Genomic DNA, 26,618 nt, shown 5'->3' with positions numbered 1-26,618 from the left:
TGTTGAAGACCCAACCCTTCATGTCAACTGCGGGGAGCCAGGTTTCACACCTATATATTTATTATATATATACACATCCCGTGGGGACAAGGGAATACTTCCCACTGCATGGTTTTCTTGAACAATTGTCCATGCTGCTTGGTCAGGCTGCAACATCACTCTTCCCATGGACTCATATCTGTATCAATGGCCACGCAGTTATAGGCAGCATAGCGCAACTTCTCTTCACATACCTTGGCTCTAGGGATGGCAGGAAGGAAAAAAAGATAAAGGTAAGGAGGAGCTGCCATTGCTGCATGTTCCAGTTGAGAGGACAAGATGTTTTCTGAAATGGAGGATATGCTTCACCAGGGGCTCACAGAGTGAAACTCAGCAGCCGTGTGGGACAGGCAGGGGATGTAAGTATGGCAAAGTGATGGGACCCAATGGGTCAGCACCAAGGTTAAAAAGAGAGCCCACACGCAGTCCTCCAGACACAGGGAAGCACCCAAACTTACGTGGCATAGTTGGGCAAGAAGAGAGTGCTGGAGCAGGTGGATGACTCTGGCAAAGCATCTGTTGTCTCTGAGCTGGGGAGAAGGTGACAAACTTGTTAGAACCATCACGCCAGTGAGGCAGGGAGCCCAGACAACCCACCCCTGTGGTGTGGGATCTGTCAGCCCTGCAGCCTACAGAACAATGGACTTACCCCATCTTGTCTGGGTAGATGTAGATCCGTGCTGGAAGGCGACTTCTGCCAGTGACAAATCTGAGGAAGCGGCTGCGATCCTCTGTGAAGAAAAAGCAAAGACATCAGCAAACCCAGCACTAGCGAGCAGTCCCTTCAGCTTATCTCCTTGCTTTCCTTGAATGGTTTCCCTCCCAGCTCCCAGCCACCAGGCAGGAGCTGTCATGGCACGAGATACGCACGGACAGAGAAAATTGCTCACCATTGGTGAAGTTATTGAGTGCTTCCCAGAAGTACTGAACACGAGTATCCTGTGGCTCAAAGTCCTCAAACCGAGCTGTCACAAAGGATACAGAAAAGAGTTTATTAAAGATCTGAGCTCCTCTCTCCTTGGCAGTAGGTGCCTGCAGGGTGTGACCACACAGACTCAAGGTGCAAGAAACATAGATGGTCAGGCCCCTCCCAGGAAGCACAGCCAGATCCACATCTCAGCTCCACAGGGGCTCAGATACTGGCAACCAAGGGATGACCCAGCCTCTCCCATGAGGCCCAGGATGGAGTCAAAAGGACACCCCTGTCCTCATCAGCACCCAGCTAAAGGCAAGAAGTACACAGGACCATATTCTCACTGTAAGAAAGGCTAATATTGGCCTCCCACACTTCTCCTTGTGCCAGCACAGACAGAAAACAGTTTTGCTTTCAGGAAGAGAGTTTTCAGCAAAGCCTTTCACTTACTGAGCCTCTTCAGGGCATCCACTGTGACTTCAGGGTCTCCACAGACCTTTTTTTCTAGCTCCTGCCATGTAAGGAGGTCAAGAACAGCTTGGGGCACCACCTTCAGCAGCCCAGCCTGCATGGCCATGATCTGAAAAGGAGGCAAGGCAGGTAAGCAGCATGTCTTGCCCATTTCCCTGACTCAAGGTTAAGCCTAGGGACTCTTCAAGCCATGTGACTGCTGAGCACATGCTCCAAGGAACATGAAGGAACAGGACAGGATCCCAGATGCACCCTCCGTTCACTGAGAAAGCTTGTGTCAGAGCTGTGAATAAAACCCCAGTATCACCAGTGATACCAGAAGCCACTTTGCTTCTCAACAGCTCAGCACTGAAAGGGGTGGATATCATTGCCCTAATGAGCAGAGGGACACTAACCAGAGTGCATTTTACCAGAAACAGGCTGGGGGCAGGTGTCTGGGAGTCAGTGACCGGCCACAGGGTGGGACAGTGTCACCTGCTCCTTGCTCTCCTCCAGCCGAGCCTTTTGCACCAGGCGGATGAACTCCCTGCGGTCCTCGTAGCGCACAGCGGTGTTGCTGCCGTTGGGGATCAGCTCCACCACGCGCTGGTCACTCAGCACCGTCGTGTAGGTCAGCTCATTCCCAAATTTGAACTCAAATGTGTCTTTGTCTATGACTTCCATCACCTCCAGGAGCTTCACCTGTCCAGGCACCAAGTAAGTCCATGTTAGAGAGATGGCCAGAGAGCAGTGATGTGCCCAAGTCCTCATCTTCCCCCTTCCCAGACAAGCAACAATGACACAACATGTTGCCCTAAAGATGTTTAGCAGACCTTGGGCCATTGCATGCTTAAAGCAGCAGTCAGCATGGCTGCACCTCTGTAAGAGCATTTGGTGCATCCTTATAGCTGAAAGCTGCCCTTTGTTGTGTTTATTTGACATATCATAGTAGGAATCAAGTACATGAGGACAGGGACACAAATCAGCACCTTGCTGAGTGCCACAAGGAATAGGATAGGCACAGCCTCCCAGTCCCTCTCACCAACACGGAGTCCACAGCAGGGAAGTCTTTGCTCCAGCTGACCTCTTCCCCTGTTAATTGTTTCCATACAAAGCCAGGAAGAGCCAGGACCTGAAGAAGAAAAGAGATTTTGAGTCTGTGTCAAAATGAGACCTCACCAAAGACGGAGATAGGACTCAACAATGCAGACACAAAGAGCCTTCCCTACTTCTCCCTCTACATGCAGAACTCATCATAGCTGAGTAGAGACCAAACACTATCTCCCAAGCTCTCAGCATCATCCCCCAAAAATCAGACTGTGAGTTCTCCAAACTAGTTTGCCCCAAATACCTCTTTTCCCAGTATATGACCACAGAGCCTTTCCATGCCCTGTTAGACAGGCTGCAGGAGAGGGCTATCAACTTCCTTTGCAGCAAATCTTCTGAGAGGGATGGGGCTGAAAACTTACCAGAAACTCCTTGCCCCTCAGAGCTGCTCCCATGATCTGCCCAATCCACTCGTACTTTGCAAAGTCTCTACAAGAGGGGTTGGGGACATACATGTCCCGGGCTTCTCCAGTGCCATTACCCTGTAGGAGTGAGAGGCAAAACTCTAAGTCATAATTTCAGCACAGCATGAAACACCACAAACTATTCCTGCCATGCCTTTGGGCACTTCTCACAGCAGGAGTGGGCTAAACCCCCATCCCCCTTGGCAAGATTCCCAGTGACAGACTAGTATCCAGGCACTTGTTAGCATATTCTAAAATGAAATGCCACAAAGCAAACCCCTGACAAAGAAAAGCTTCAGGTAGGTATGTCCCTAGCATGCAAGGGGACAGGGACAGCTCTGCATTGCCAGGCACGGAAGGGTTTGCCCCAAACACCCCAATGCACAGCACCTGGTTGGATGTGCGCACGAAGAAGGGCAGAGGCACAGGGGTGTCTGCTGAGCTGGGGCACAGCTCCTCTGACATGTCTGCTAGGCTGTCCCGAAAACCACCACCTGCAACCCCAAAAGAAGGGCATTCTTAGTGATGTGAATTCCCCATGTGCTGATCTTCAGAGTTATGGAGCAAAGATGAGGATTTCTGGTCCAACCTGGCCCTGGGTTGAGCAGAAGGCTCCTACTAGAGTCTTATGGCACTGGAGAAAGTAAGACAAGAGACATAACATCCCTGCCTGGCCTGTGGAGAACAGCCAGAAGGATCACTGGCACTGGTAAAGGTGCTGTTAGTGACTAATGGAAATTTGGTCCCTCTCCCAGCAAACAGCAGTTTTTATCTGGGACACAGCCACAGGTGGCAGGACAAGGCAACCTGCCTTCCCTCTCTCCTCCACAGGAATTAACACTGGAACCAAACAAAAGCACCTAGAGCAACAGTCACCTCATCAGCCCCTACCTTGGTCGATGATGCCCTCTGCGATAAATTTGCACTCCCACCACTGGTCATAACGCAACGGCCACCTGTGGAGAACCAGGCATCACCTGAGGTGCTGCTCAAAGACAAGGAGGTGCTGGGACAGTCACAGCAGGGACATCAAGGGACTAGGGTGGAACAGTCTGAGTTTAGGACAGGACAACATCTCAATCTCCAGAGACAGCTGCATCCTCAGTAGGGAGATGACACCTTGGGATATGGGCCCTGATCTCATGACTCCTGTCCTAGCAAGCCCTCTCCAAAGTACAGCACATGGGCTTCCCAAACACCCTGCTGAAACAGGACACAGCTCCCAGCTCTGCATGGTGCCTCCCCTTCCCGAGACACTGCTTACCTATAATCTAGAGGCTTTTCAAACTTGTCTGAGGGTTTCAGACCTTCATATACCTGCAACAAGCAGAGACAATCAAGGTTGGTATCCCCTCTCCAGGGGAAGTGATGCCACATGAAGGCAGGTACATCAAACGTATCAAGTCTCACTGCAGTTTGGGGTGTTTGTGCATGCACGGAGCCCCAGATCTACTGGAGGTAGGGAGACAATGCACACAGAAGATCAGGATTGCTGTGTGTAAAACCACAACATAGGAACTCTATGCAGCTACTTGACTGCTGTCACACAAGAATTATTTGCTGCCTTTTTAGTGCAACAGGATTGTTACACTCTCCACAAACAACATGCCACAGAGAACATCCAGGATAGAGTACAGATTTCAACTCAGAGATCCCAAATCCCTCATAGATGTTATTCCTTATGGGACCATTAAGCACCTGTAATTACGGAGCCTGTGAGTCACATGAAGAAGCCTTGAAGGCTTGGTCTGTCTCCAGCTCCAAGCTCTCCCTTCCACCCATCCTAATGCAGATCATTTTGATTTTGGGATTCCCCAGTCTCCCTAGAGCAGCAGGGACCCTTGCAGGAGGGACAGTACCTGGGTGAAAACAGCGTTCTTGCAGCTGGGGTCCAGGGCAGGGTTGTCCCGGTGCTCCATGGCCAGGCGCCGGTTAATGTAGAGCCTTGGCATGAAGTTGGGCTTGCTGGTCTCCGAGTCCTTCAGACACTGGGTAATGAGAGCCGTGCGCTTCTTGGACAGCAGCAAGAACTGCTTGATGTGCTGCCAACAGGGAGCAAAACATGTCATCTACTTTCTGCTGAAGCCATCGCACCTCCCTTTCCCAGGGCCTTCCCACACAGAGACATTCTCATTGACAGTATTTGCTTCCCCTCTGCCTCTGAAAGATTCTGCATTCTGCCCTAATGCAGAAGCTCAGCCCTCAATCCACCAGCTATTATCTGATGCTCACACTCCAGTGTTGCTTAGAGTTTCCTTTACCCTCACTCTCACCAGAACATTGGTCTTACTATCCCTTTTAGTTGTAATCAAATTCAGCTCCTCTAAACAAACAAAAAACCCCAAATGCTTTGGGTCCATGTTGACCTGGCACAGGAATTACAGTGCTTTCTGACTAGGCTTTCTGACACTAGCCCACAGAATAGGGCTATCCTGGTAATGTCCAGCATGTGTATTCTTGGAGAGGATACAAGGAAAACAGACAACTGGAGGGATGAACTCAGCACTATGTAAAGGATGAAAAGCAAAAGCTTATTAAAGCCAGGAAGAATGTTACTGGTAAAAGCCTTAATGTTTGGACAAGCCAGCTCAAAGCTGCTGGCAGGAAGCGCAGGAACAGAGCGTCCTGGGCTGAGATCTTGGAGGGGATGTGGATCCAGCTTGCATGCCCAGTGCTGCTATGATCCAAGTCCCTTGGATTTGAGGGTGAAATGTTCTGGTTTGAGTCCACTTGTTAGCCTACAGCTACATGCTTCTACATCAGCAGTTTAGTAGGAAAATAAACAATATCACCTTTCACAGTCTTAGTGACTTGAGCTCAGGAAGGTATTTCCCTCCAGCTGGTTTAAAAGCAACAAGCCCTGGCTGCCTCCCTTACCACAACATGGGCATCATCACCCTGCCAGACTGAGGCCCCAACAAGACACAGGGCCAACTGCTCACCTTGAGCTTGCTGAATGTGCCAACAGTGTGGTCCCAGGCTGGCACCAAGTGATGCAGGACACTGTCAAGGAGCTTGATGAACCTAAATCCCAAAGAAGAAGGTATTGCAACAAGGAGCGATGGGGATCTGCACAAGTCTATTCCAGACCACACATCCCTGAACACAAGCAGAAAAATAACTGATCCAAACCAAACCCAGCATAGTTTTTTACCTCATGGAACCTTTGGTACTAAATTCCCACTCCCTGGGCACTGCAGTGATTTTGCATCCCTCTGCACACACCTGCCCCCTACACTGCACAGATATATTGTGCTTGTGACACACAAGACACTGTAAACTTGAGCTACAGAACTCCTCTGAAAGCACGAGGGAGCCACCCCAGAGAACCCACTTTGTCCCCAAATGGCTGCCATTTTCTCCAGTGTCCAGGACATCTGTCTCAAGAGGAGTGTCATAGTTTTACAGCTTCCAGCCATGTACATGCTGGAGATGGCATCAATCCCTGCAGGCAGTGGTACCTGTCTGCTCCCCTCCTCACAGTACCTTTGAATGAGCACAGCCCGTCGGTACAGCAGGTCAGGGTCAGTCCCTTCTAGGCGAGGGTAACGCACCAAATTGGGCAACTGGAACATGTCAGCACTGAGCCCCAAGTCCCTCTGTCGGGAGGATTTGATTTTGATGCCTCGGATCCGAACATCAATCCCATCATCTGCCAAGGAAGACCATAAATTATATGCCAAGATCACAAGAAAGCAAGCCTTAAATAAAGTGTAGGAGGTCTATAAGCAAAAACAGTAGGAATGTACCAGCTCCACCAGCTCTGGGGCTGGGCACTCGGAGCTTCAAATACCTCTGTGAAGAAGAAGCAGGGTATTTACAGGAGAAAAATAATTAAATTATTGAAGGCAGAGAAAGATAAGATGAAAGCTGAGAACTTGCAAAACTTCAGAACTCCCAGGAGTTTCTTATGGTTCTTTTCAATCTCATCTAAAACAGCCCACAGGGAGAAGAAGTACAAGTCACAGCACAAACTCCTAACGTACAGTATTTTACAGGTGCATTATGGATGCAATCACAACAATCAGCCCTACCTCTGCACTCCACAATCCGGATTTCAATGACAGGCAGGTGTGTTGTCATGTCCTCAAGGATGCACACATCCCCAATATAGCTCCTGCAAACACAAAACAGATGAGGATTAAAGGGTTGTTCCCTCACCCATCCTGCTAAAATCCACTTGGACACTTATACAGGAAGACGGTTTACATCTTTTGAAATGGGAGCCTGTGGCAAGAACTCAGTTCTTGCTTACAGTTACAGCTGAATGCCAGAACCTGCCGGTGACTCAGGTCCAGGTACCACGATTCTGATGTGTCCCACAGTCGGATGAGGAGAGCCCTGATGACTGTACCATGCTATTGCAGGCAGAGTGAACCCACATCCCAGAGAGCCTGGCTCGCACTGCATGCCTGCTTAAGGCCAGTGTTCAACAGCTTGGGCCCCTGCAAGAGCCAAGAGCCATGCGTGCACCTCCACCACTCACTCATCAATGCCGACATCGTTCAGTTTCTTCAGATTGTCCCCCTCGCCCCCATACACAGCGACCCGCTTGGGCATGAAGTTCTCATCAGTGGTATCCACTGTCAGCAGCAGCTTCCTGCAGAGGGAAGCAGGACATTAAGAAGGCAATTACACCTGAACACCTATCGCTACTCCCTCTCATCACTCAGTCATGTTGTTACAAGCTGGGATTCCCAAGTACCTGTGACAATGCTAAAATCAACTTCAAGCCCAGAGCCAGAGTAAGGGCTGAAGGGCAGGGAGTGCAGGGCAAATTTGGGCCATGACAATCAGGCAGAAAGGGAGTGGCAAAGCTTGCCCCAGTCACTAGCCAGCATGTAGAGCAGAAATGATTCTGTAGGGCAGAGAGAGATGACTCACTTGACAATGGTGCCTTTCTTCATGTTGAGCCGCACCCAGTGCTGGCCCTGGGAGCCATCACTCTCCCAGTATGTGTCGGCATGGCTGTCGGTCAGGCATGACACATTGAAGTCCTCCTGGAAGAGGGCAAGTGAATGGAAGTGAGTGTAGGATTAACTTCTCTTTAGTGGTTACTTTCATCATGAATATCAGTGTCAGAGGGTATCGCATTGGCCTGTTCCCTTTGCTGGGCTGTGGGGAGACACCGGGAGTGCAGAGCACACAGCACACTGGGGTTGACTCTCCGAGGTGCTCTGGGGTCACACACATAGCACAGAGTATCAAATCCTCCCTAACATCAGATTTGTAGTTAATATTAGCACTGGCTTCTCTAACCACTGTCCCTCCAGGGGCTACACTATACAACATGTTGCATGATACTCCCCAGGTTTTTCTCCCACATGCTCAAACAGAGTGCAGTCCAGGCCAGAGCAGCACAGCAGGCAGTACCCATGCTCCCCAGCACAGTGGGGTTGATGTAGCCTTGTCCCTTTAACCCACCGTGTAGGACGAGACATCGATGCTGTCCACGTACTGCTTAACGCTGCCCAGGTTCTCATCCTCCTTCCCAATGTGGTCATACAGGAAATGCACCAGGTCCTCATCACATTCATAAGTCCAAGTTGGAGGCACAAACCTAGCAGGGAAAAGGGATTTCTGGGTCTGGAGAGCCAGAGGCAGCCAGGCTAATGGGTCAAAAAAGGAAGGTCCACATCCTGCTTGCCTTGCTCGGTTTCCTGCTTTTTTGCAGGCATATCTAGGACAAGACTGTGCTGTGCAGAGATGCCTGTCTTCCCCCCTCTCCCCTAGGTCTGCAGGCTGTGTGGGCAGTCACAAGAGACAGGATCTTGTCTCCCACCATAGCAGAAGCCAGGAAACAGTTCATACCGAAGCTTCTCTACTGCAGCCTCATCCTGCTCCATGGGCCTGGGCTTTGCTCCGAGGCGCAGAGAGTATGTCAGATCCACCACCTGCTCCCATCTGAAACAACACAGAGAAGTGGAGTGAGAACATCCCAGAGGAACAAGAAATTGGTGATCGAGGAGTAGTTGTAAGGGGAAGATTTGCGTTTAAAGCCCCACCGTGTTCCATCCTCCATCATTTCCAGCATCATCTGTTGCTTTTTCCTTTCCAACTATGTCTACTCCTTTCACACCCCGCTGGGCATGTGACAAGCACAGCGCCCGAGCCAAACCCATTCCACTCCACATCCGGCATCCCTCTTGCCTCACTTCCACGAAACCTGTCCAAGCAGGCCGGGGGTTCCCTAGCCCAGGGCAGGAGGGGCCGTGGGGAAGCATCCCGAGCCCGCACAGGGGTGAGCGCCTCGGCGCTCCCGGGGAGGGACCCAGCGGCGGCCCCGCACCTGATGACGGGTTTGTAATCCACCCCGAACAGCTGCTGCTGCCGCTGGATCCGCTCCGTGGACTCCACTGGCACCAGCCGGTCCCCGCCGTCGGCGTGCTTGCACACCAGCACCCATCCCTCCTCGAGATCGCAGCCGCTCCGGTACTCCTCCAGCTGCTCCTGTGGGGACAGCCGGCGGTCAGGCGAGGCCGGGCCGGGCCGGGCCCTCCGCAGGCCGCCGCCCCCCCGTTACCTTGCTGAGCTTGACCCAGAGCCCGGCGCTGTTGCAGTACTCCTCGCCGGTGGCGCGCAGGCAGCCACCCTTTCGCACCTCGATCGTGGCCCGCGCCGCCCGCTTGCCGCCCCGCGCCGGCCCCGGGCTGTCCCACACGCTGAGCAGGCTGCGGGCGGCGGCGGCCGCGGGGGCCGCGGGGTCCTTGCAGATCTTGTACTGCACCTCCCGCGGCACGTAGCAGAGCGCGGCGGGCAGCGCTCGGGCGCGGCGGAAGCACTCGCTGCACTGCAGCAGGAACCGCAGCCGGCCCAGCACCTGGTGCGGCGCCTCCCCGCACGCCTTCATCGCGCTCCGGGCACCGGCTCCGCGCCCCTCCGGTTTACGGCGAACCCCGCCCGCCGACAGGCAAGATGGCGGCGCCCGGCGGGACGGACGTAGAGCAAGATGGCGGCGCCCGTGCCACGTACAGAGGAGCCAGCAGCGGGGCAAGATGGCAGCGTACGGAGGGGCGGGGAAAAATGGCTGCAGGAGGAGAGGCGGGACTACGTCGAGATGGCGGCGTCTATGGGGCGGGACGGGGACAGGGGCGGGATGGGGGCGGATCGCGCCGCGTCGGGAGGCAACGGAGAGGCCAGGGAACGGCTTAGGAGCATGGCGGGTGGCGATCGGCTCCTGTGAGTAACCGGGACCGGGCAGGCCTGCCTCCCTTCCTAATGTGGTAACGGGGCCGTGTTCCGGCACTTGCCAGGGGATACCGATGTGCCTCTGGGAAGGGCGATCTGGCACTGGGGGAGCACTGGGGATTGTGCTTTCACACTGAGATCCGGTACTGGGGACACTGGTGTGGCTCTCCGGACACCGCCGAGGCGCTGGAGTGGCTCTGGGATTATGGTGCTGGCACAAGAGTCCGCTACAGGGTCACTGGAGGGGCTCCGGGCAGGGAGGGAGGGAGGGAGGTGATCCTGCACTGGGAGGGATCAGCAGGGCCGCTGGTGTGCTAGTTAAGTCCCTGGTCCCAAATGGAGGTTTTGGGGACTTTGTTCCCATAGCTCCTGCGGTTGCCGGGGTCCCCCTCCCCGGCGCAGGCCGGACTCCAGCAGCCGCACAGCCCACGGGGAGCTTGGGGACGGGAAGGTTTGGGACCGGGAGGCTGGGGACGGGAGTTTGCGGACGGGGAGGCTGGAGACGGGGAGGCTGGGGACGGGAGGTTGGGGACAGGGAGGTTTGGGACCGGGAGGCTGAGGACGCGTGGCCTGGCTCAGACCGGGGGGAATGCAGGACTGCCCGCCCCGCTCGTCCCAAATCTCTCCAGGCGGGAGCAACTGGTGGCCCCGATAACTTAATCTCGCGGGCCCTGGGCAGCGCCTCGCCTCTCTCCCGGGGGGCCCACGGTCCTCAGCAGGAAGAAGTCCTGGGCTGTGGTGGGGACGAGTTATCGCACTTGTCACAGCTGGGCGCAAGCCTCCTCTGCGGTGAGGGAGTGGGGACGAGCCGCTTACTCTGGCACTCAGTCGTGGGGGACTGGCAGGGCTCCCGGACCCCTTGTGGGTGACACCCTGTGCCTGCTCTTGGCTCCGCAGCCCCAAGGGCTTCCCGAAGCTGAAGAACGACACGTTCCTGCGCGCGGCGCGCGGGGAGCAGACGGAGCACACCCCGGTGTGGTGCATGCGGCAGGCAGGGCGCTACCTGCCAGGTGAGCGGTGGAGGCATGCGGGGGGTACCGAGGGAGCCGCAGCAAACAGCCGGTAACATTTGTGGTGGTCCCTTGTAGAGTTTCGGGAGACACGGGCGTCGCAGGATTTCTTTGCCACTTGCCGGAGCCCCAAATTGTGCTGTGAGCTGACGCTGCAGGTAAGTATCACTCAGGAGTCTGTGTGTCCCCTCTGTCTGCCCAGATGGGGATGGGGAGGAACCTTGGTTCTGGCCTCGGTAAATTGTGCAGCCCTTGGGGACTCCACTGCCTCCTGGGCTTGACCATGTCCTCCATGGGAAGGGAGCTGCAACCCCTCACTAACGTTTCCTCTTCCTCTGTGCAGCCACTAAGACGATTCCCCCTGGATGCTGCCATCATCTTCTCTGACATCTTGGTGGTGCCCCAGGTAAGAGTCATGGCCAATGCCACAGGGAACAGCAGGTGATAACAGGGCAGAATTCAGGGCTGCTCCATTTCTGCTTCTCCATTTTCCCCTGTCCCCAGGCACTGGGCATGGAGATTGTCATGGTCCCTGGCAAAGGACCCACGTTCACAGAGCCCCTGAAGGAGGTGGAGGATCTGCTGAAACTGCGACAGAAGGTGGATGTCACGGCAGAGTTAGGTTACGTCTTCCAGGCCATCACACTGACACGGCACAGCCTGGAGGGCAAGGTGCCACTCATCGGCTTCTCGGGGGCACCGGTAAGGAGCGTGCCTCCTCTCTGTGAGCTTCCCTGATGGGCTCCTCTGCTCTCTCAGGGTCAGACCAGCTATGGCACCCCCAGCTGTGGGTGCTACATGGGTGTGTAACGGGGCATTCAGTGCAAGAACAGCTGTGTCCCAGGCTCTGGGGTGCTCACAGGTCCCACCTTCAGCACTGTGACTGGGACTTAGTGTCTTCTTTCATCTCCATCACTCTCCTCACTTCACTCCTCCCCACAGTGGACGCTCATGTCCTACATGATTGAAGGTGGTGGCTCCACTACAATGGCCAAGGCCAAGAGCTGGCTATACCGTCACCCCGAGGCAAGCCACCGTCTGCTACGCCTGCTGGCTGATGTCATCATCGACTACCTGGTGGGGCAGGTGGCTGCTGGAGCGCAGGTGAGTCCTGGGGCAGTGGGGACAGGGCCAAGAAGGAAGGCAGGGGATAGGGAGAAGAGAGGATCCAGCAACTGGAGGGAGGAGGTGGGACTGAGTTGCTGCTCTCCCAATCCCATGGGAAAGTGGTTGAGTCACCATTCCTGGAAGTATTTGATAGACAAGTAGATGTGGCACCTGGGGACATGCTTTACTGCTGGATTTGGCAGTGCTTGCTTGTTAGACTCAATAATCCTAAAGGTCTTTTCCAGCCTAAAGGAATCTGTGTCCCCGGCAGGCGCTCCAGCTGTTTGAGTCCCATGCAGGGCACCTGGGCCCGGAGCTGTTTCAGGACTTTGCCCTGCCTTACATCCGGGACATTGCCCAGGCTGTCAAGAGCAAGCTGAAGGAGGAGGCACTGCCCCTGGTGCCCATGGTGAGTCAGGGCTGCCTGGATTGACCCTGACATCTGGGCACTGCTGGAGAGGGATGCATCCCCTGGTGCCTGCTTCCCTCAGTCCAGCCTGTGGAGAGGGGTCTGAGCCACAGCAGTGGGTGCCCATCTTCTCCCTCTGCAGATCATCTTTGCCAAGGATGCACACTACGCCCTGCGCGACCTGGCCCACGCCGGTTACGAGGTCGTTGGTCTCGACTGGACCATCCGGCCCCAGGAAGCTCGGTAAGAGTCTGACTGAGGGCTCAGGTGTCTGGGCAGGATCCCAGACCAGGTACTCTGACCTCCTCCTCTTCCCTGAGACATCCCAGGTCTGGACATTGCTGCTCCAAAGGTGTGGATAGTTGGGCCACCATGCTGCAGCTTCTAAAGGCTGTGCTGAGGGGTCCTGGGTGTCCTTCAGTGGGGGCTGCAGGCACACCTGGCTGCCCTCAGTCTCTACCACATGCAGCAACTCACCTGTTTCCTCCCTGCTGCAGTGCACAGATAGGAAAAGATGTCACCCTGCAAGGGAACCTGGATCCATGTGCTCTCTATGCACCCAAGGTGAGCCATGGCTAGTCCCAGACTAGGGCTAGTTCTAGCCTGTGTTAAAGGCTTTCTACCTCAGCATTGCCACCTGCAGCACTGGCTCGTGTCCCAGCATCCCCTCAGGCTAGCTGAGGGATGGTGGGGGTGAAAAACCTGGATTGGTCTGACACATGGTTTCCTACCATACCTACAGGAGAAGATTGGCGAGCTGGTGAAGAAGATGCTGGAGAGTTTTGGGACCCAACGTTATATTGCCAACCTGGGCCACGGCCTCTACCCTGACATGAACCCTGAACATGTGGGTGCCTTTGTGGAAGCTGTGCATGCTCACTCCCGTCATATCAACAAGCACAGCTGAGCCTGGGGCCTTGGGGACAGGACTCTGGTTTGGGCACAGTCACCCATGTTGTCACAGGCTCACTCTAGGCTGGGCTGCAGCATTAAACCAGGACCTTCTCTGCAGCAGCCGTGTGGCTCTGGCTGGGGGGATGGGGAACTGGATGGCCCTGAAGGAGATGGGAAGTCGTAGCAGGCTGCTAGAGGAGCATGTGTGGTGAGGGGGAGCCCCTGAGCCCCATCCTGCAGATCCAAATGGGGAAACGGATGGCAGCAAATTGTGGAGGATTCCTCTCCCTGCCAAGCTGCAGTGTCCACACTTGCAACAGAGGATGTGAGCCCAGGGCACAACAGCCATCTTCTGAGGATGGATTGCTCAGCTCTGCTAGGGAAGGTGGGTGCCTGAGCCTGGCAGGGTCACAGCCTGGGAGCTTGGGGCTCACAGCCCACCACTGGCAGAGACTCAGCATCAGCTGTCCCACAGTCCTGCTCAGGTTGAAATGGGCAATATGTCCTCAACCCAGGCTAGTCTCAAGGGGCTGGGAGAGCCAGCAGGACTCACCTGGGAGAGACAGCTGCCAAAATGGCAGGAGAACCTTTGACACAGCACCACCAGCCCCCTACCACACTGGCTGGGATGGCAACAGAGGCACCATGGCCCTCCTCCTCCAGCTCCCAAAGGCTCTTTAGGACCATCCCCCTGATCCTAGAGTGTTCTCCCATGCACACCTCCCCATGTCCTGATCCTCAGGGCCAAGCTTGCCTGGGGCTTAGCAAACCCTGCAAAAAGCAGCCCAGGAACCCCAAGTTAGAACTCCTTGCCACCCCATTCCACACTGCAGCACACTCACTGCGGTCCAGGCTGGCGGCAGGACGGATCAAGACACGGAGAAACGCTGGTCTAGCTGGCATGGATAGGGCAGTGTCTCCAGCAGGGGCAAGGACCTACTAACATTGTACATGGCAGGGAGTTGCACCCAGAAGCAACCAGGATGCCCTGTCCCTGCTCTGTCCCCCTCTTCGGGAGCTGGCTACCACAGGGGGCTGCAACACTGCACAAGTGTGGTGATCCCCCCAACTTCAGAGAAAGGCAGGAAAGACACAGGCGGTAACGTTCATCCCTTTTATTATTAAACATCAGATGAAGAGGTCGCACACACACATACACGCACGCACGCAAAAAAAAAAAAAAGGGAAGAAAAAAAGAGAGAAACAGACTGGTTGAAGACCGCTATTTCGGTGGCGACACAGACCGAGTACAATTGGGTTCCTGGCCAGAGCGCGGACACAAGTCACTTGCCAAAAAATTAAACCAGACAGCAGATAACTAACGCGCGTTCCCCAACTACAAGTCACCATCCAGACCGGCCCTGGCTCCCCCCAGCCCTCCCAACCTGCTGGCAAAGAAATGAACCAAAACTGAAGAGCCACTGGCCCGGGGCTGGAGTGTGCCCCCAGCGCTGGGTGAGCTGGGAAGGGCCGAGCCTTGGCTGCACCACGGAGCTGGAATGAGCTGGGAACGGTGCAGGAAGGTGATGCAGCTGCCCCTCCCTCCCCCAGAGCCGCAGCCCCGGTGCCCGCCCAGGCACTCACACCCTGCACCTGCCCTGCGATGGGCCAAGTCCTCCATCGCCAGCATCTGCGTGTGTCCGAGTGAGCATCGCCCCGAGTTCCTTCCTTTGCTGGGCTGCTGCTCTTCTGTCCATCTGTCCGTCCGTCTGTCCCAGGGCTGTGAGTCGAGTAGATGTTCGCCTCCCCCCCACACCCTTCTTGCTGCTGACGATGCCATGGGAACCTGAGAAATGTTCGCGTGCCTCCTCCTCTTTTTGTCTGTGGTTTTGTGTGGGTTTTTTAAATAATAGTTTTAATAATAATAACAATAATAATAATAATAGCAATAATAAAAATAATCGCCCCAGCCCACAACAATTTCAAGTATCCCCCAAATAAAAGACAGAATTATAAATAATTATAACTTTACAATTTAATAATTGACACATATACTATAGTATTTACAGTATCATAAATGCTTTTTTTTGTGTTACTTTTAGTAAGCAATCCCTGAGAACAGTTACTTTTACTTGTTTTTATTGAAGTATCTTCACAAATAGAGGAGTTTGCATGTCTCGGGCGGGCGGGAGAAGCGCTCTGCAAAGCCATTGCTTTTGGTGACGCATGAGGTTCTAGTGTCGCAGGTTTCTTTGCTTGCTTTTTTTTCCTTTTTTTTTTTTGTTTTGTTTTGTTTCATTAAATTCCCCACATAATTTTAAAGATTTTTCACTTTGCAACCTTCGTATCCCTCTAGCGACCACATCCTTCAGGAAAGAGGTATTAGATTTCCAGGTTAGCTTTTGGTATTGGCAAGGGAGGGCAGGGGGCTGAGTAAACCATCCTTTTTCCCCGTGGTTGCCTTTTGGTTTGTGCCCAAGGAATCTCTGGATCCTCTCAGTGTGTAAAATGGTTAAATCCAAGAAAGAGTAACACTAAAAGGAAAAAAAAAAAAAGAAAGAAAACAAACAAAAAAAAAGAAACAGAAGACCAGAACAGAGCAGCCTCTGCCGATGGGGGGAAGCTGATCTCCACTTTCCTTCCTTCTTCTCTCCCTAGTCCCCGTGCTGCGGCCAGACCCTGCCAGTGAGTATGGCAGGAGCCGGGGCTCACCCAAACCGTTCTCGCACCAGCAGCATCAGTTTTTTCTTGCCTTTGTAGATTTGTTTAAGATTGTCAATGAATTGGGCGAACTGTATGTGCCCGTCCTGTGCCAGGAGGAAGGTCTCCCTGGCCTTGCTGAGGAACTCGATGAACTCCCCATAGTGCCGTGGGCTGATGTGGGTGAGCCGGGAGTGGGTGGTGTTGATGTAGGCGCTTATCGTGGCGTCCAGCAGCTGCCGCAGGGGGGCTTTGTCAGTGGACATCAGCTTCCCCGAGTTCCTGCGCCCAGGGATGCCGGCCAGCCCGGGCGCTGTCATGGTGCAGCGCCGAAGGATGTCCGAGAGCACCGTGGCACAGTGCACGCTCTTCACCACCAGCGGGATGATGGCTGCCAGCTCGTTTTTGCCCAGAGAGTGGCTCAAAGCGCAGGCCCAGAGCACATCATTGATGGCTGGGTGTGTGTCCTGGTTGTAGGCCAGGTTGAGATGTGTCATGGCCAAGGAGGCCAGTTTGAAGGCTCGCAGTGGGTAGCCCCGGTGCTCCATGTAGCGGGCAATGGTGAAGAGCTGGGTGTAGGTCATGCCGGTGGAGGCGGCGTCAATGACGATCTGGTAGGCGGTCTCGAAGGCGATGTGGTCCTTCTCGCAGAGGGTCAGGGCAGACAGGGCGCAGTTCTGGGGGTCCTTCATGGCGCACTGCAGGGCCAGGGTGCGGGCACAGCTGGCCAGCTCTTCCCGCTGTGGGTAGTCCAGGCTCAGGCGCAGGATGGTGTTGTGGGACATCACTGTGGCCGCTACAATGCTGGTGGCTTCCGTGGGAGTGAACAGTGAGTACCAGCTCTGCAAGATGCTCACCAGGGCCCTCACTCCTGCAAGAAAAGACCAGGGTCAGAGCATATCCCTGGAACCTGACTGAGTTCATGGGGCTCCTCTGAGATCCAGAGACAGGGCAAAATGCTGCCTCTGCCCCAAGAGGGACAGGGCAGAGGGGGACAGGCAGAGCCAACCCAGACTGCCATGCTGGCCTGGGCCAGATACAGGGCACCCATCCAAGTCTCAAAACCGGCCACTGCTGCAGTCCCAGCCCTGTCAACTGGTGCTCTGAGGCAAATTCAGCTACCCAAGAAGAAATGAAAGACTCAGGAGAACTCAGATGCTCAGGGCTAGGCATGACCCAAGGATCTCCATGCCCAGCCCTGCTCCCACTGCACGCAGGCCAGATCCCCCAGCGCACATGGAACTCACCCACTTCAGTAGCGCACGTCACCAGCCACCTCACCATCTCCCGCCGCCGCCAGTTGAGCGTGGACAGCGTCATGCGCATCACCTGCGAGGCAAACCTGGGGTGACTGGCTGCCCTGCAGAGCTCTAGTGAGGCCACCCAACAGAGCAGTGCTCCCCAAAATCCCTCTGGTTCAACTGGCTACCAACTACCTGGCACTGCCTCACCTCCACCCAAACCACAGTGAGCACAGGGGTTTCCCAGGGCTAGGTCCTCTGCTCAGGACCATGCAGGAATCAATTTACTCCATCCACAAGGGACACCCTGCTTGGTGGAAGACCATAACCAGCACGGCTGCCACAGCAAGAGGGGCTGAAGGGCCACCAGCATCCCCAGCATCATCCTGTACCTGGAGCCCCAGTTCCAGCGCCACATTGAGCAGGGTTGTGTCAGAGTTGCTGTCAGCTGGCGTAGCAATCTTGAATGCATCCTGAGCCAGCTTGAAGATCAAGGAGGAGGAGTGGATGTTTTTCTGGATGGCCTCCAGCACCGTGCGTAGGCGCAGCATGTCCCCTGGGAGCAAGCAAGAACGGTCAGATGGCTCAGGCACCCCCCCACTTGCCCTGGAGCCCCATCTCTTGCCTGCACCACAGCCAGCCCCTCTGGACACACACACAGAGGGACACACAGTGATTCTGGATCAGGCCCTGCAGTCCAACAGTCTAAAATGGAGCACCCTCGCCAGGAAGTGATACAGCAAGCGTCCTCACTCAAGTTCATCCTCTCACAGAGAGGACAAACAAACCTGAATGATCCCAGACACGTCCTGTCTTTAGCAGACATCTCCAGGCACCTGGACGTTCCACCCTGGCTTCAAGTTTGACAGCTGTACAGCAGCTTCTTCCCAGAAAAGGAGGGGTTTGGGGAGATGCCTAGCATTGAATGGCTGCAAAAACATCAGTCTTCATCCAGGAACATTAGGAAGAAGAGGAAAAGCTGTTTGCTGCACACACACTGTCTTGCCCAGCGAGTTCCCTCTGCAAGGCTGGGCTGGTGTTAGCCAGACTTGCGGCACCTTGGTCCTCCATGTCCCAGGTCAGGCACACAGCACTCACAACTGAGACAGGCTGAGCTATCCCCAAAGAAGGGAGTTCATGACCCAATACCCAACGGTGCTCAGTACTCCTGCTACAGGAGGTTGTGGGTGCTAGGATATATGATGGCAACAGGAGATGGGGCAGGATCTTGGAAGAGGGACACATCAAGGCATATTAATATAATGATCTGCACCTATCCTCCTATCAGTGCCTGTGGGACGCAGAGTCGGGAGTGGGACCTTTGGGATATGTGCACACCAGAGGTGCTAACATGCCACATTAGGTTCCTGCTTCATTTCTACTCCTACTCATAGACTGAGCAGATGAACCTCATGCAAAGACAACCTAATCATGCACAGCAGTGTGAAAAACCCAGTGCTGCACCTGGACACAAGGAGACATCTCGGGTGACTCATAGCTAAAGATATCACCTGCCACCCACCACAGCCGCTTGCACTGCCACCAAAATCCAAGCCTCCCTAAAATGGCTCACAGGGGCATGGGCAAGAGAGGCTGCAGGATCACAGTGGGACATGCTGCAGCAGGGGAACACCTGAGGAAGGGAACAGTCGGAAAAGCAAATGCAATCCAACAGCCCTACATCCCCAACATAAAAACCTCATCCCATTAGGCACTGGAAGGGAGAAAAATACCTGAAGGATAAGCCAAGTACCAGCTCTTCATCTGAGCACTGCAAATCGGGCAGAACACCATCAACCCTGGTAAAGCAGCCTAGAGGAGGCTGGAAGGAGAGAAGAGGCTGCCAAGGCAGCAAGGTTGGAGCTTTCTGACAGCTCATTTCCCTTCCCTCTCACTGGGAAAGAAAACCATTCCCTGTCAGGCTAGCAGCACCAGGACATCAGAGGGCAGTGGTAACTGCTTGGCTCACTGACCCTCATGGGACACAAGACTCTTGCCACCCTGATGGGGTCTGTTTCTGGTCAGGAGGATGTCTAATAAAAAGCCTGTGCTCTCCTCCGTAACAGTGCCTGGGCAGAAACTGAAGAGGCCCAAGAGACCAATGAGGTGTTTCATGAGCCCCTTGCAGCTGGGACCAAAGTGTCCTACCCAGCACTGCTGACTACATGTCCAGCAAAAGCCACTTTTGGTTTGGTGCACAGGGAGCTCTTCTCTCTCCCATTGCCCGTGCAGGATCTTCACCACAGGGTAGAAGAGACAAACCAGAGGTGAAAGGATAAACAGCTTCAAACTAAACCACAGCATGACCTCATGGCATGCCTGGCAGGGACTGCTGCCTGGCAGCTGGCTGTGCTGCAGAGCAGGCATGATCCTGCATCACGTGGGGCACTACCCAGGACCTGCAGTGCCATGGCTTCAAGGCCTGCCAGCACCTCACTGGAAATTCCCATCCTGCCCTGCTGGACCACAAGCCCTTTGGGACAAGAATCCCAGAAAGCCCAGATTCTCAAGGCCAGCTCACCGTGCCCTGCCCACAGCAGGTTGCTAGTGGGGCACCACTGGGGCCAGTGCCAGCAGAAACAACAGCTCCCTCCTCTCTCCAGGAAAAACTCTTCCATGCTCTTGTGCACCATCATCCCCCCAACCCTGTCCCAAACTCCCTGCCACCAACCTTTGGCTGCCGTGAGCATGGTGGAGGCGAGCTCGCACTGCTGTGACTCCAGGTGCCCCAGGGTGAACCAGCGCGGGTACCTGCTGGGCACCACCGACACCAGGTGGTGAGGGTGGGTCACATCGCCAGATGGGGCCGTGGTCTCCAGGACAGGCAACCTGAAGGGCAAGCAGGAGGAGGCACCATGAGAGCCCAGCCCAGCCCCAGCCTCACCTCCTGTCCCTGAGGTGCTGCCAAGGCGAGGCAGGGGCTGCCTGGAGGCAGCTGCCTGCAGCAATGCCTTTGAACACATCCTGCTGCCGTGCACGTGTGCGGCTCCCCGGGCTGCGTGCTCAGCACATGGGCACGGGGATCAATCTGAGACTGACTTGAAAGGGGGGAGAAAGATCCATGGAGTGATTTATAAACTTGTAAGGAAAAGCACAGACCTCAGAGAAAAATAAAAAGGAAGAAAAAAAAGTAAAATCCCTCCTCCCCTCCTGCTCCTTTCATGTCAAAGCACCCGGCAGAACTCCTGACTGTATCATCTGGTTCTTCTTAAAATGCTTGGTTATGATCAGAAGCAGCAGCACACTTCTCCAGGGCCTCTGCAGCCAGGTTAGGTTGCCTGTTTTTGTGGGCACATCCAAAAGCCTGGAAATCCTGGGAGAGAAGCAAGCCTGAAGAAGGGGAGCAGGATTCTCAAGTCACCAGCCATGGTGACAAATCCTAAACCCCTGAGTTGGTGCTGGTGTTGCTAACTTGACAGCTAGTTATGCAGGAGGGAAACTGCAGCCTGGACATGAAGAGCATCCAAATGCGTCTGCTATCCTCACTTGCAGGCTTGAGATAACCACAGGGCAGCAGAAGCCCAACTTTTCCAGCCCTGGACACAGATATCCCAAGATAGGGAGTCCTAGCTGGGAGCAGGGGATGGGCATTAACAGATGGCATCCCTGGGGCCCTCAGTCCTGTTCAACAGCCAGAGGTCTCAGGTCTGCCAGGACATGGTGCTTCCACACACCACAGAGGCCTTTGACTGCTTATTAGGGCTGGTTGTCCTCCTGAGCAGCTCTTTCCAGAATAGGGGGATTTCAAACTTCCCCCCAGTGCTGGAGAGAGATGGCCCATTCCATTTCACTGAGGAAATGCTGAAAAAAGGCAATGCTCTGGGCCAGGACTTATAACAGTGGTAGAATGAGAGAGCACTGGGATGTTCTGGAGTTGACAGTGCTCCAAGCATTGACTTGTTTAGGAAATTCCAGCTATTTCAAGACCCACCCAGTCCCTGCCAAAACAATACACAGGGTGATGTTTGAAGTGTGTCATGGACTGGGGAAGGAGATAGGGCAGCTCTCAGCATCAGCTGTTTCCCCAGTCCCCAAGACAGAGGTGGGTTTTAATGGAGAACAGAGTGCAACTCTGCTCTCCACCTGGCTCTGTGACACCCTGGAGCAAACCATCCACCCATCTGTGCCAGGATAACAGCCCTTGTTGCAGGCAGGGAAGGCTGCAGGGTGCCTGAGGCCTGGCAGACAGAAGGCAGATGACAGTCCTGTGTGTGCTCTGGCAGAGGATGTCCCTGTCACAGGGGCAGGCAGGTCCAGCCTGGAGTGATTGGCTGGGCCAGCAGACTTTATTGGACCCACACAAATCTGTACAAATGGGGTTTGTAAACCAGGAATCACCCAAATGGAGAACAGGAACCTCTCTGCACTGCTCCTGTGCCCAGTGGTCCTACACACTGCAAAAGATCCCATGGACAGCAAGCTCCAAGCCTGTCTCCACTCCCATCCCTGCTCTAAAATTGCAAAGCATCCCAGCTTCCCCACAAGCACAGGAGAGAGGCACAAAGGGGAGCAGAGACAGAATTAAACATGCACCAACCTCATGGCCCGCAAAGCCAGCTTGTATGCCAGGTCAGCATCGTGGGGCAGCAGGGCAGAGAACAGGTATTTGGCAAAGGTGTGCATGGGGACGCTCTCCCGGTGGATGACTTCTCCCAAGCCGCTGAAGGGACCACCTAGGCAGAAGCAGAGCCCATCAGCCATAATTAGCACAGCAGGATCTGTGGCTGGGGTCTGCACCACCCCAAAGCTCTGAGGATCTGCTGTTCAGCTCCCTGGCGTGTTACTCAAGTTGGATCCAGGGATGCTCTTTCCTTTTCTAAAAGAAAATAGGAAACTGAAGCCATGTGCTCAGTACCCTTCTCCATATTGCCTGTGACTTGGTCTTATTCTAAGGATGCCAACAAACCCTTGCTTTTCCAGGTGATGGGGCAGAGCAGCCATCCTAATGGCTCTGCACCACATCCAGAGAGGAAGAAGCAGGATGTGCATAAATTTTGAAAAGGGCACCTCAGAGACGTTAGCAAGACTTGGCTAAGACACAAAAGTCAGCTAGATGAGCCAAGGCCCCACCTTCCAGCAGCAAGATGCACTGCTTCCTCAGGGTCTGCACCAGCACCGGGTCCAGCTCCAGGTCCTGCAGGCGGGCAATGATCTGCTCCTCATTGCGGCACACCTTGTCCTGGGCATAGAGACCTTCGGGCATCACTCTCTGCTGACCCATCCCCATCAGGGCCACCTCTAAGGCCAGGGACAGGTAGGACTCGTCACCGTCCTGGCTGCCGGTCACAACGGGCACATGTTGATACACTGGTGGTTTGGAGTCCCCAGCGTCTGAAAGGAGCGAGAGGAGATGCAGTGGGGTTAGAAGAGTGGTCCCAGAGAGCAGAAGCATTGCAGAGAAAAATCTCTCACTTCAGCAAGACCCACACTTCCCTTCCTGCCTACTTTTGGTTACCCAGAAACGACAGAGGAAAGCTCCCTGAAGGAGATGTGGGCTTCACCCTCTTTCCTACTCTCACCAGGAGAGGCAGGAGACCCAAGACATGTGCAACAGGGTGCACAGCTGACACCAGAGCCTTCCCTTGGACCTGCTCTGCTCTGGCTGCAAACTCTTATTTTTCTCTACTCACTACCTTCCTTCTCTACAGCTCTGCCCTGGTGCTCCTGCCAAGGCAGAGAGGGGCACTCAGAGTCCAGGTGTCCAGAGCTCCAGATCTGCACCCACCTCAGCCACAGACAGCAGGAAGGGATCCAGGAGGAACACTTGGTACCTGAAATTTCAAGGCAATTTTCCTCTTCTAATCTACAAGCTTCGGTCAGGGTGAGAAAGAGGCAGCCGATGGGGTTCAGAGGGTGGCCTACCCAGCCCTCCAGGTTGGTGATGGTTGTTGCTCCTCTCTGCAGCAGTTCTGGATAAAACAAAACACGATGATGGTAAAAGTAGGGAATTTAAAGGCAAGTTCTGCACCTAGAGAGGCTTCTGAGACCAGAGGACTTTTATCCCACAACTTGTATCCAACAGGAACCTCTAGGGCCAACTCTGGCGTGGTAGTTCATGAGGGCAAGGAGAAGCCACTCTGCACAGACAACTGAGGGAGCAGGCACAGACACAAAAGAGGTGTCCCTGAGGCCACATAAGATGCAGCAACTCATTGTCAGTTCCAAGAAGACATGAGGGTCTGCAGAGTCCCAAATAAAAGGTCTATAATGCCAGACCTGCAGCTCATGGACTGATTTGCAATGGTAGCCTGAATGTTTTGGAAACACAAGCAGAAATCTCTCCTGAGATGACAAAGACTTCCAGTGATTCTTAAAATTTCATCTTTTGGTGATCTCAAGCTGGCTGAGCTGGCAAGGACCAGGAGTCACTGACCTTCAGCAGCACTGCAGTAACTGACCCCGGCTCCCTGCCAACTGCAACTGCAAAAGGAGGAACACTGGGCTTGTCTCCTGGTACACTGACTCAGGAAATGCAAGGTGGAAGTAGCACACACAGCCAGTTACTGCTCTCTGCAGTCAGGCAGCTGCTCTTTAATGCAGGCACCACTTGCCTGGGCAACCCTTACAGGCAACCAGACACAGAAACAGTGGGAACAAGAACATCCCCACTGCAGCAGCCTGAAGACAGCATGTGGGCAGCTCTGTCCTTAGTATGTGGGTATCAACTCAGCTTGGCTCAAGCAACTCAGTTTGTCTTCCTAGGACATAAGCAGTTCCTTGCAGTACTGCCCATCTCTGCCACTCTGAATGGGGCAGCACAATTCTGTCACACAATCACTAGGCTGGAAGAGACCTTCAAGATCACTGTGTCTAACCCATGCCCTAACACCTCAACTAACCCATGGCACTGAGGGCCACATCCAGTCTTCTCCTAAACACATCCAGGGATGGTGACTCTATCACTTCCCTGGGCAGCCCATTCCAGAACTTTATCACCCTTTCATAAAAAACTTATTCCTAATACCCAACCTGTATTTCCCTTGACGCAGCTTGAGACTGTGACCTCTGGTTCTGTCAGTGCTGCCTGGAGAAAGAGACTGACCCCACCTGAGCACAGCCACCTTTCAGGGAGTTGCAGAGAGTGGTAAGGTCAGCCCTGAGTCTCCTTTTCTCCAGGCTAAACACCCCCAGATCCCTCAATTGTTCCTCACAGGGTTTGTGTTCCCAGCCCCCCTCCAGCCTCGTTGCCTCCTCTGGATGCGCTTAAGGGTCCCAATGTCCTTCCCAAACTGAGGGGCCAGAACTGGACACAGCAATCCAGGTGTGGCCTTACCAGTGCCAAGTACAGGGGAAGAATGATCTCCCGCTCCTGCTGGCCACACCATTCCTGATCCAGGCCAGGAGCCATTGCCCTTCCTGGCCACCAGGACACACTGCTGGCTCATGTTCAGTTGGCTGCTGACCAGCACTCCCAGGTCCCTTTCTGCCTGGGCACTGTCCAGCCACACCATCCCCAGCCTATAGTGTTGCGGGGAGTTATTGTGTCCAAAATGCAGCACTTGGCACTCGGACTTGTTAAACTTCATCTTATTGGGCTCTGCCCATCCATCAAACCGTTCCAGGTCTCTCTGCAGAGCCCTCCTACCTTCCAACACATTGACACACACTCCCAGCTTAGTGTCATCTGCAAATTTACTAATGAAAGACTCAATCCCCTCATCCATGTCATCAATAAAAATACTGAACATAACTGACCCCAGCACAAATGCCTAAGGGACACCACTGGTGCCTGGCTGCCAGCTGGATGCAGCACCCTCACCACCACTCTCTGGGCCATTCAGCCAGGTCCTAACCCAGCACAGAGTGCTCCTGTCCCAGCTGTGGGCTGCAGCTTTTCCAGGAGAGTGCTGTGGGAAACAGAGCCAAAGGCCTTGCTGAAGTACAGGTACAGAACATCCACCAGGAGGGTCACCTGGTCATGAAAGGAGACCAGGTTGGTCAAACACGGACCTACCCCTCCTAAACCTCTGCTGGGTGGCTCTGATACCCTGGCCATCCTGTAAGTGCTGTGTGATGACACTCAGTACAAACTGTTCCATCACCTTACCTGGTACTGAGGTCATTTCCACCTTCTCCTCATCTGCAGTTACTGAGTTCCCTCCCGCATCCAGTAGAGAACAAAGGTTGGTCTTACCCTTCTTTTTGGTGTCAGTGTATTTGTAAAAACATTTTTAATTATTCTTTACAAAAGTTGCCAAATTAAGTTCGAACTGAGCTTTGACATGTCAAGTTTTTTTCCAACATACCCTAGCAACCCCCTTAAATACTCTGTGAGACACCTGACCCTCCTTCCAATGATGATACATCCTCGTTTTATTCCTAAGTTCCCTCAGAACATCGTTGCCCATCCAGGCTGGATGTTTGCCTCGTCAAAGTGGAAAAGGTATTTCCAACAGAGATACCCCAGTTAAATGTCACAAGACACTTGTCCCATAGCTCTACTCATACCTTTTTTCTGATGCTTGTATATTTCCAGCTGCCTTTGCTGCTGCAGTCGCAGGGTGTTGATGATGGCAACAGTGAGTCGGAGAGCCTCTCTGGGGTAGCCGTGGGAGCGCAGCGCATCCACCCGAGCGCAGGCTGTGGGGACGTGCTCTGCAAGGCAAGGAACAGGGCATGGCTGAACCACAGGCATTGACAGGATGGCACTCATGGGCCACCTTCTACTCATGTTCCCCAGGAACAGGGCACGCCTGAACCACAGGCATTGACAGGACGGCACTCATGGGCCACCTTCTACTCATGTTCCCCAGGAACAGGGCATGGCTGAACCACAGGAGCACAGGCATTGACAGGATGGCACCCATGGGCCACCTTCTACTCATGTTCCCCAGGAACAGGGGCACGGCTGAACCACAGGCATTGACATGGGCCACCTTCTACTCATGCTCCCCACACCTGAGCTAAACTCCTGCTTCCTGTCTTGAATTCACCCCTTTCTCCCTGCTCCTGGAACAGATGCCTACCAGGAATACTAACGGGACTCCTGCCACTTTCAACCCACAGCAGCCACGTCAGTACCTAAATCCCCACCTCCACAAAGCTTATCTAATGGCAGCATTTCCAACACGCCATTGCTGCAGTACCACAGCTCCAACGCTGCCTGTTACAGCCCTGCCACTCATTTCTCCTAAAACCTGCATGGCTTATCTCGATTTCTCTCACTGCTCTCAGGGCACAGGGTGAGGCTGGGCATCCAGCACTGTGCTGGGGGCA

General features: G+C 54.2%; 3 protein-coding genes across 4 annotated transcripts in view; 1 reads left to right on the top strand and 2 right to left on the bottom strand.

Annotated features, from left to right (window-relative positions):
• Nucleotides 1–42: 42 nt before the first annotated feature.
• On the bottom strand, nt 43–9,763 carry HECTD3 (HECT domain E3 ubiquitin protein ligase 3). The gene is made up of 21 exons (XM_074545901.1): nt 9,437–9,763; nt 9,203–9,363; nt 8,725–8,817; nt 8,338–8,473; nt 7,798–7,913; nt 7,400–7,513; nt 6,948–7,030; nt 6,400–6,565; nt 5,856–5,937; nt 4,773–4,955; nt 4,178–4,230; nt 3,805–3,869; nt 3,304–3,407; nt 2,872–2,991; nt 2,445–2,534; nt 1,898–2,104; nt 1,403–1,532; nt 930–1,004; nt 689–770; nt 498–569; nt 43–240 (listed from the first exon to the last, which is right to left on the bottom strand). Exons 1-21 carry the CDS (start codon nt 9,761–9,763, stop codon nt 156–158), a joined length of 2,544 nt encoding a protein of 847 aa, XP_074402002.1. The 3' UTR covers nt 43–155.
• Nucleotides 9,764–9,781: 18 nt separating this feature from the next.
• Nucleotides 9,782–14,741, top strand: UROD (uroporphyrinogen decarboxylase). 2 transcript variants are annotated; one of them, XM_074545902.1, is made up of 10 exons: nt 9,782–9,916; nt 10,999–11,111; nt 11,190–11,269; nt 11,455–11,517; nt 11,616–11,813; nt 12,054–12,215; nt 12,490–12,627; nt 12,770–12,870; nt 13,125–13,191; nt 13,370–14,741. In XM_074545902.1, the coding sequence occupies exons 1-10, from the start codon at nt 9,909–9,911 to the stop codon at nt 13,532–13,534; spliced, it is 1,095 nt and encodes a 364-aa protein (XP_074402003.1). In that variant the 5' UTR covers nt 9,782–9,908; the 3' UTR covers nt 13,535–14,741. The 2 variants fall into 2 exon arrangements, with proteins under 2 accessions (XP_074402003.1, XP_005482264.2); XM_005482207.2 differs by having other exon boundaries at nt 9,863–10,092.
• Nucleotides 13,503–26,618, bottom strand: part of ZSWIM5 (zinc finger SWIM-type containing 5) — a 98,046-nt gene continuing 84,930 nt past the window's right edge. Inside the window, exons 7-14 of the mRNA XM_014276056.3 lie at nt 25,851–25,997; nt 23,174–23,311; nt 22,473–22,733; nt 21,940–22,075; nt 20,074–20,231; nt 17,795–17,958; nt 17,409–17,490; nt 13,503–17,032 (exon numbers count right to left, since the gene is read on the bottom strand). Coding sequence (XP_014131531.3) covers nt 16,170–17,032; nt 17,409–17,490; nt 17,795–17,958; nt 20,074–20,231; nt 21,940–22,075; nt 22,473–22,733; nt 23,174–23,311; nt 25,851–25,997 — 1,949 coding nt within the window. The 3' untranslated portion in view covers nt 13,503–16,169. The remainder of the gene's footprint in view (nt 17,033–17,408; nt 17,491–17,794; nt 17,959–20,073; nt 20,232–21,939; nt 22,076–22,472; nt 22,734–23,173; nt 23,312–25,850; nt 25,998–26,618) is intronic.

This window comes from Zonotrichia albicollis, chromosome 8 (assembly GCF_047830755.1).
Source record: "Zonotrichia albicollis isolate bZonAlb1 chromosome 8, bZonAlb1.hap1, whole genome shotgun sequence".
NCBI classification, from domain to species: Eukaryota; Metazoa; Chordata; class Aves; order Passeriformes; family Passerellidae; genus Zonotrichia; species Zonotrichia albicollis.
This window is presented reverse-complemented; position numbering and strand designations above follow the sequence as displayed.

What these genes read in the sequence shown, in the direction of transcription:
- UROD (XM_005482207.2), top strand. Translation starts at nt 9,863, where the DNA reads ATGGCGGCGCCCGTGCCACGTACAGAGGAGCCAGCAGCGGGGCAAGAT. An exon ending in GCGGGTGGCGATCGGCTCCT is followed by an intron (nt 10,093 to 10,998) that starts GTGAGTAACCGG and finishes TTGGCTCCGCAG; the next exon opens with CCCCAAGGGCTTCCCGAAGC. An exon ending in GTGCTCTCTATGCACCCAAG is followed by an intron (nt 13,192 to 13,369) that starts GTGAGCCATGGC and finishes CCATACCTACAG; the next exon opens with GAGAAGATTGGCGAGCTGGT.
- HECTD3 (XM_074545901.1), bottom strand. Translation starts at nt 9,763, where the DNA reads ATGAAGGCGTGCGGGGAGGCGCCGCACCAGGTGCTGGGCCGGCTGCGG. An exon ending in AAGAAAGGCACCATTGTCAA is followed by an intron (nt 7,514 to 7,797) that starts GTGAGTCATCTC and finishes TTCCCTCTGCAG; the next exon opens with GAAGCTGCTGCTGACAGTGG. An exon ending in AGAACGCTGTTTTCACCCAG is followed by an intron (nt 4,231 to 4,772) that starts GTACTGTCCCTC and finishes TGCTTGTTGCAG; the next exon opens with GTATATGAAGGTCTGAAACC.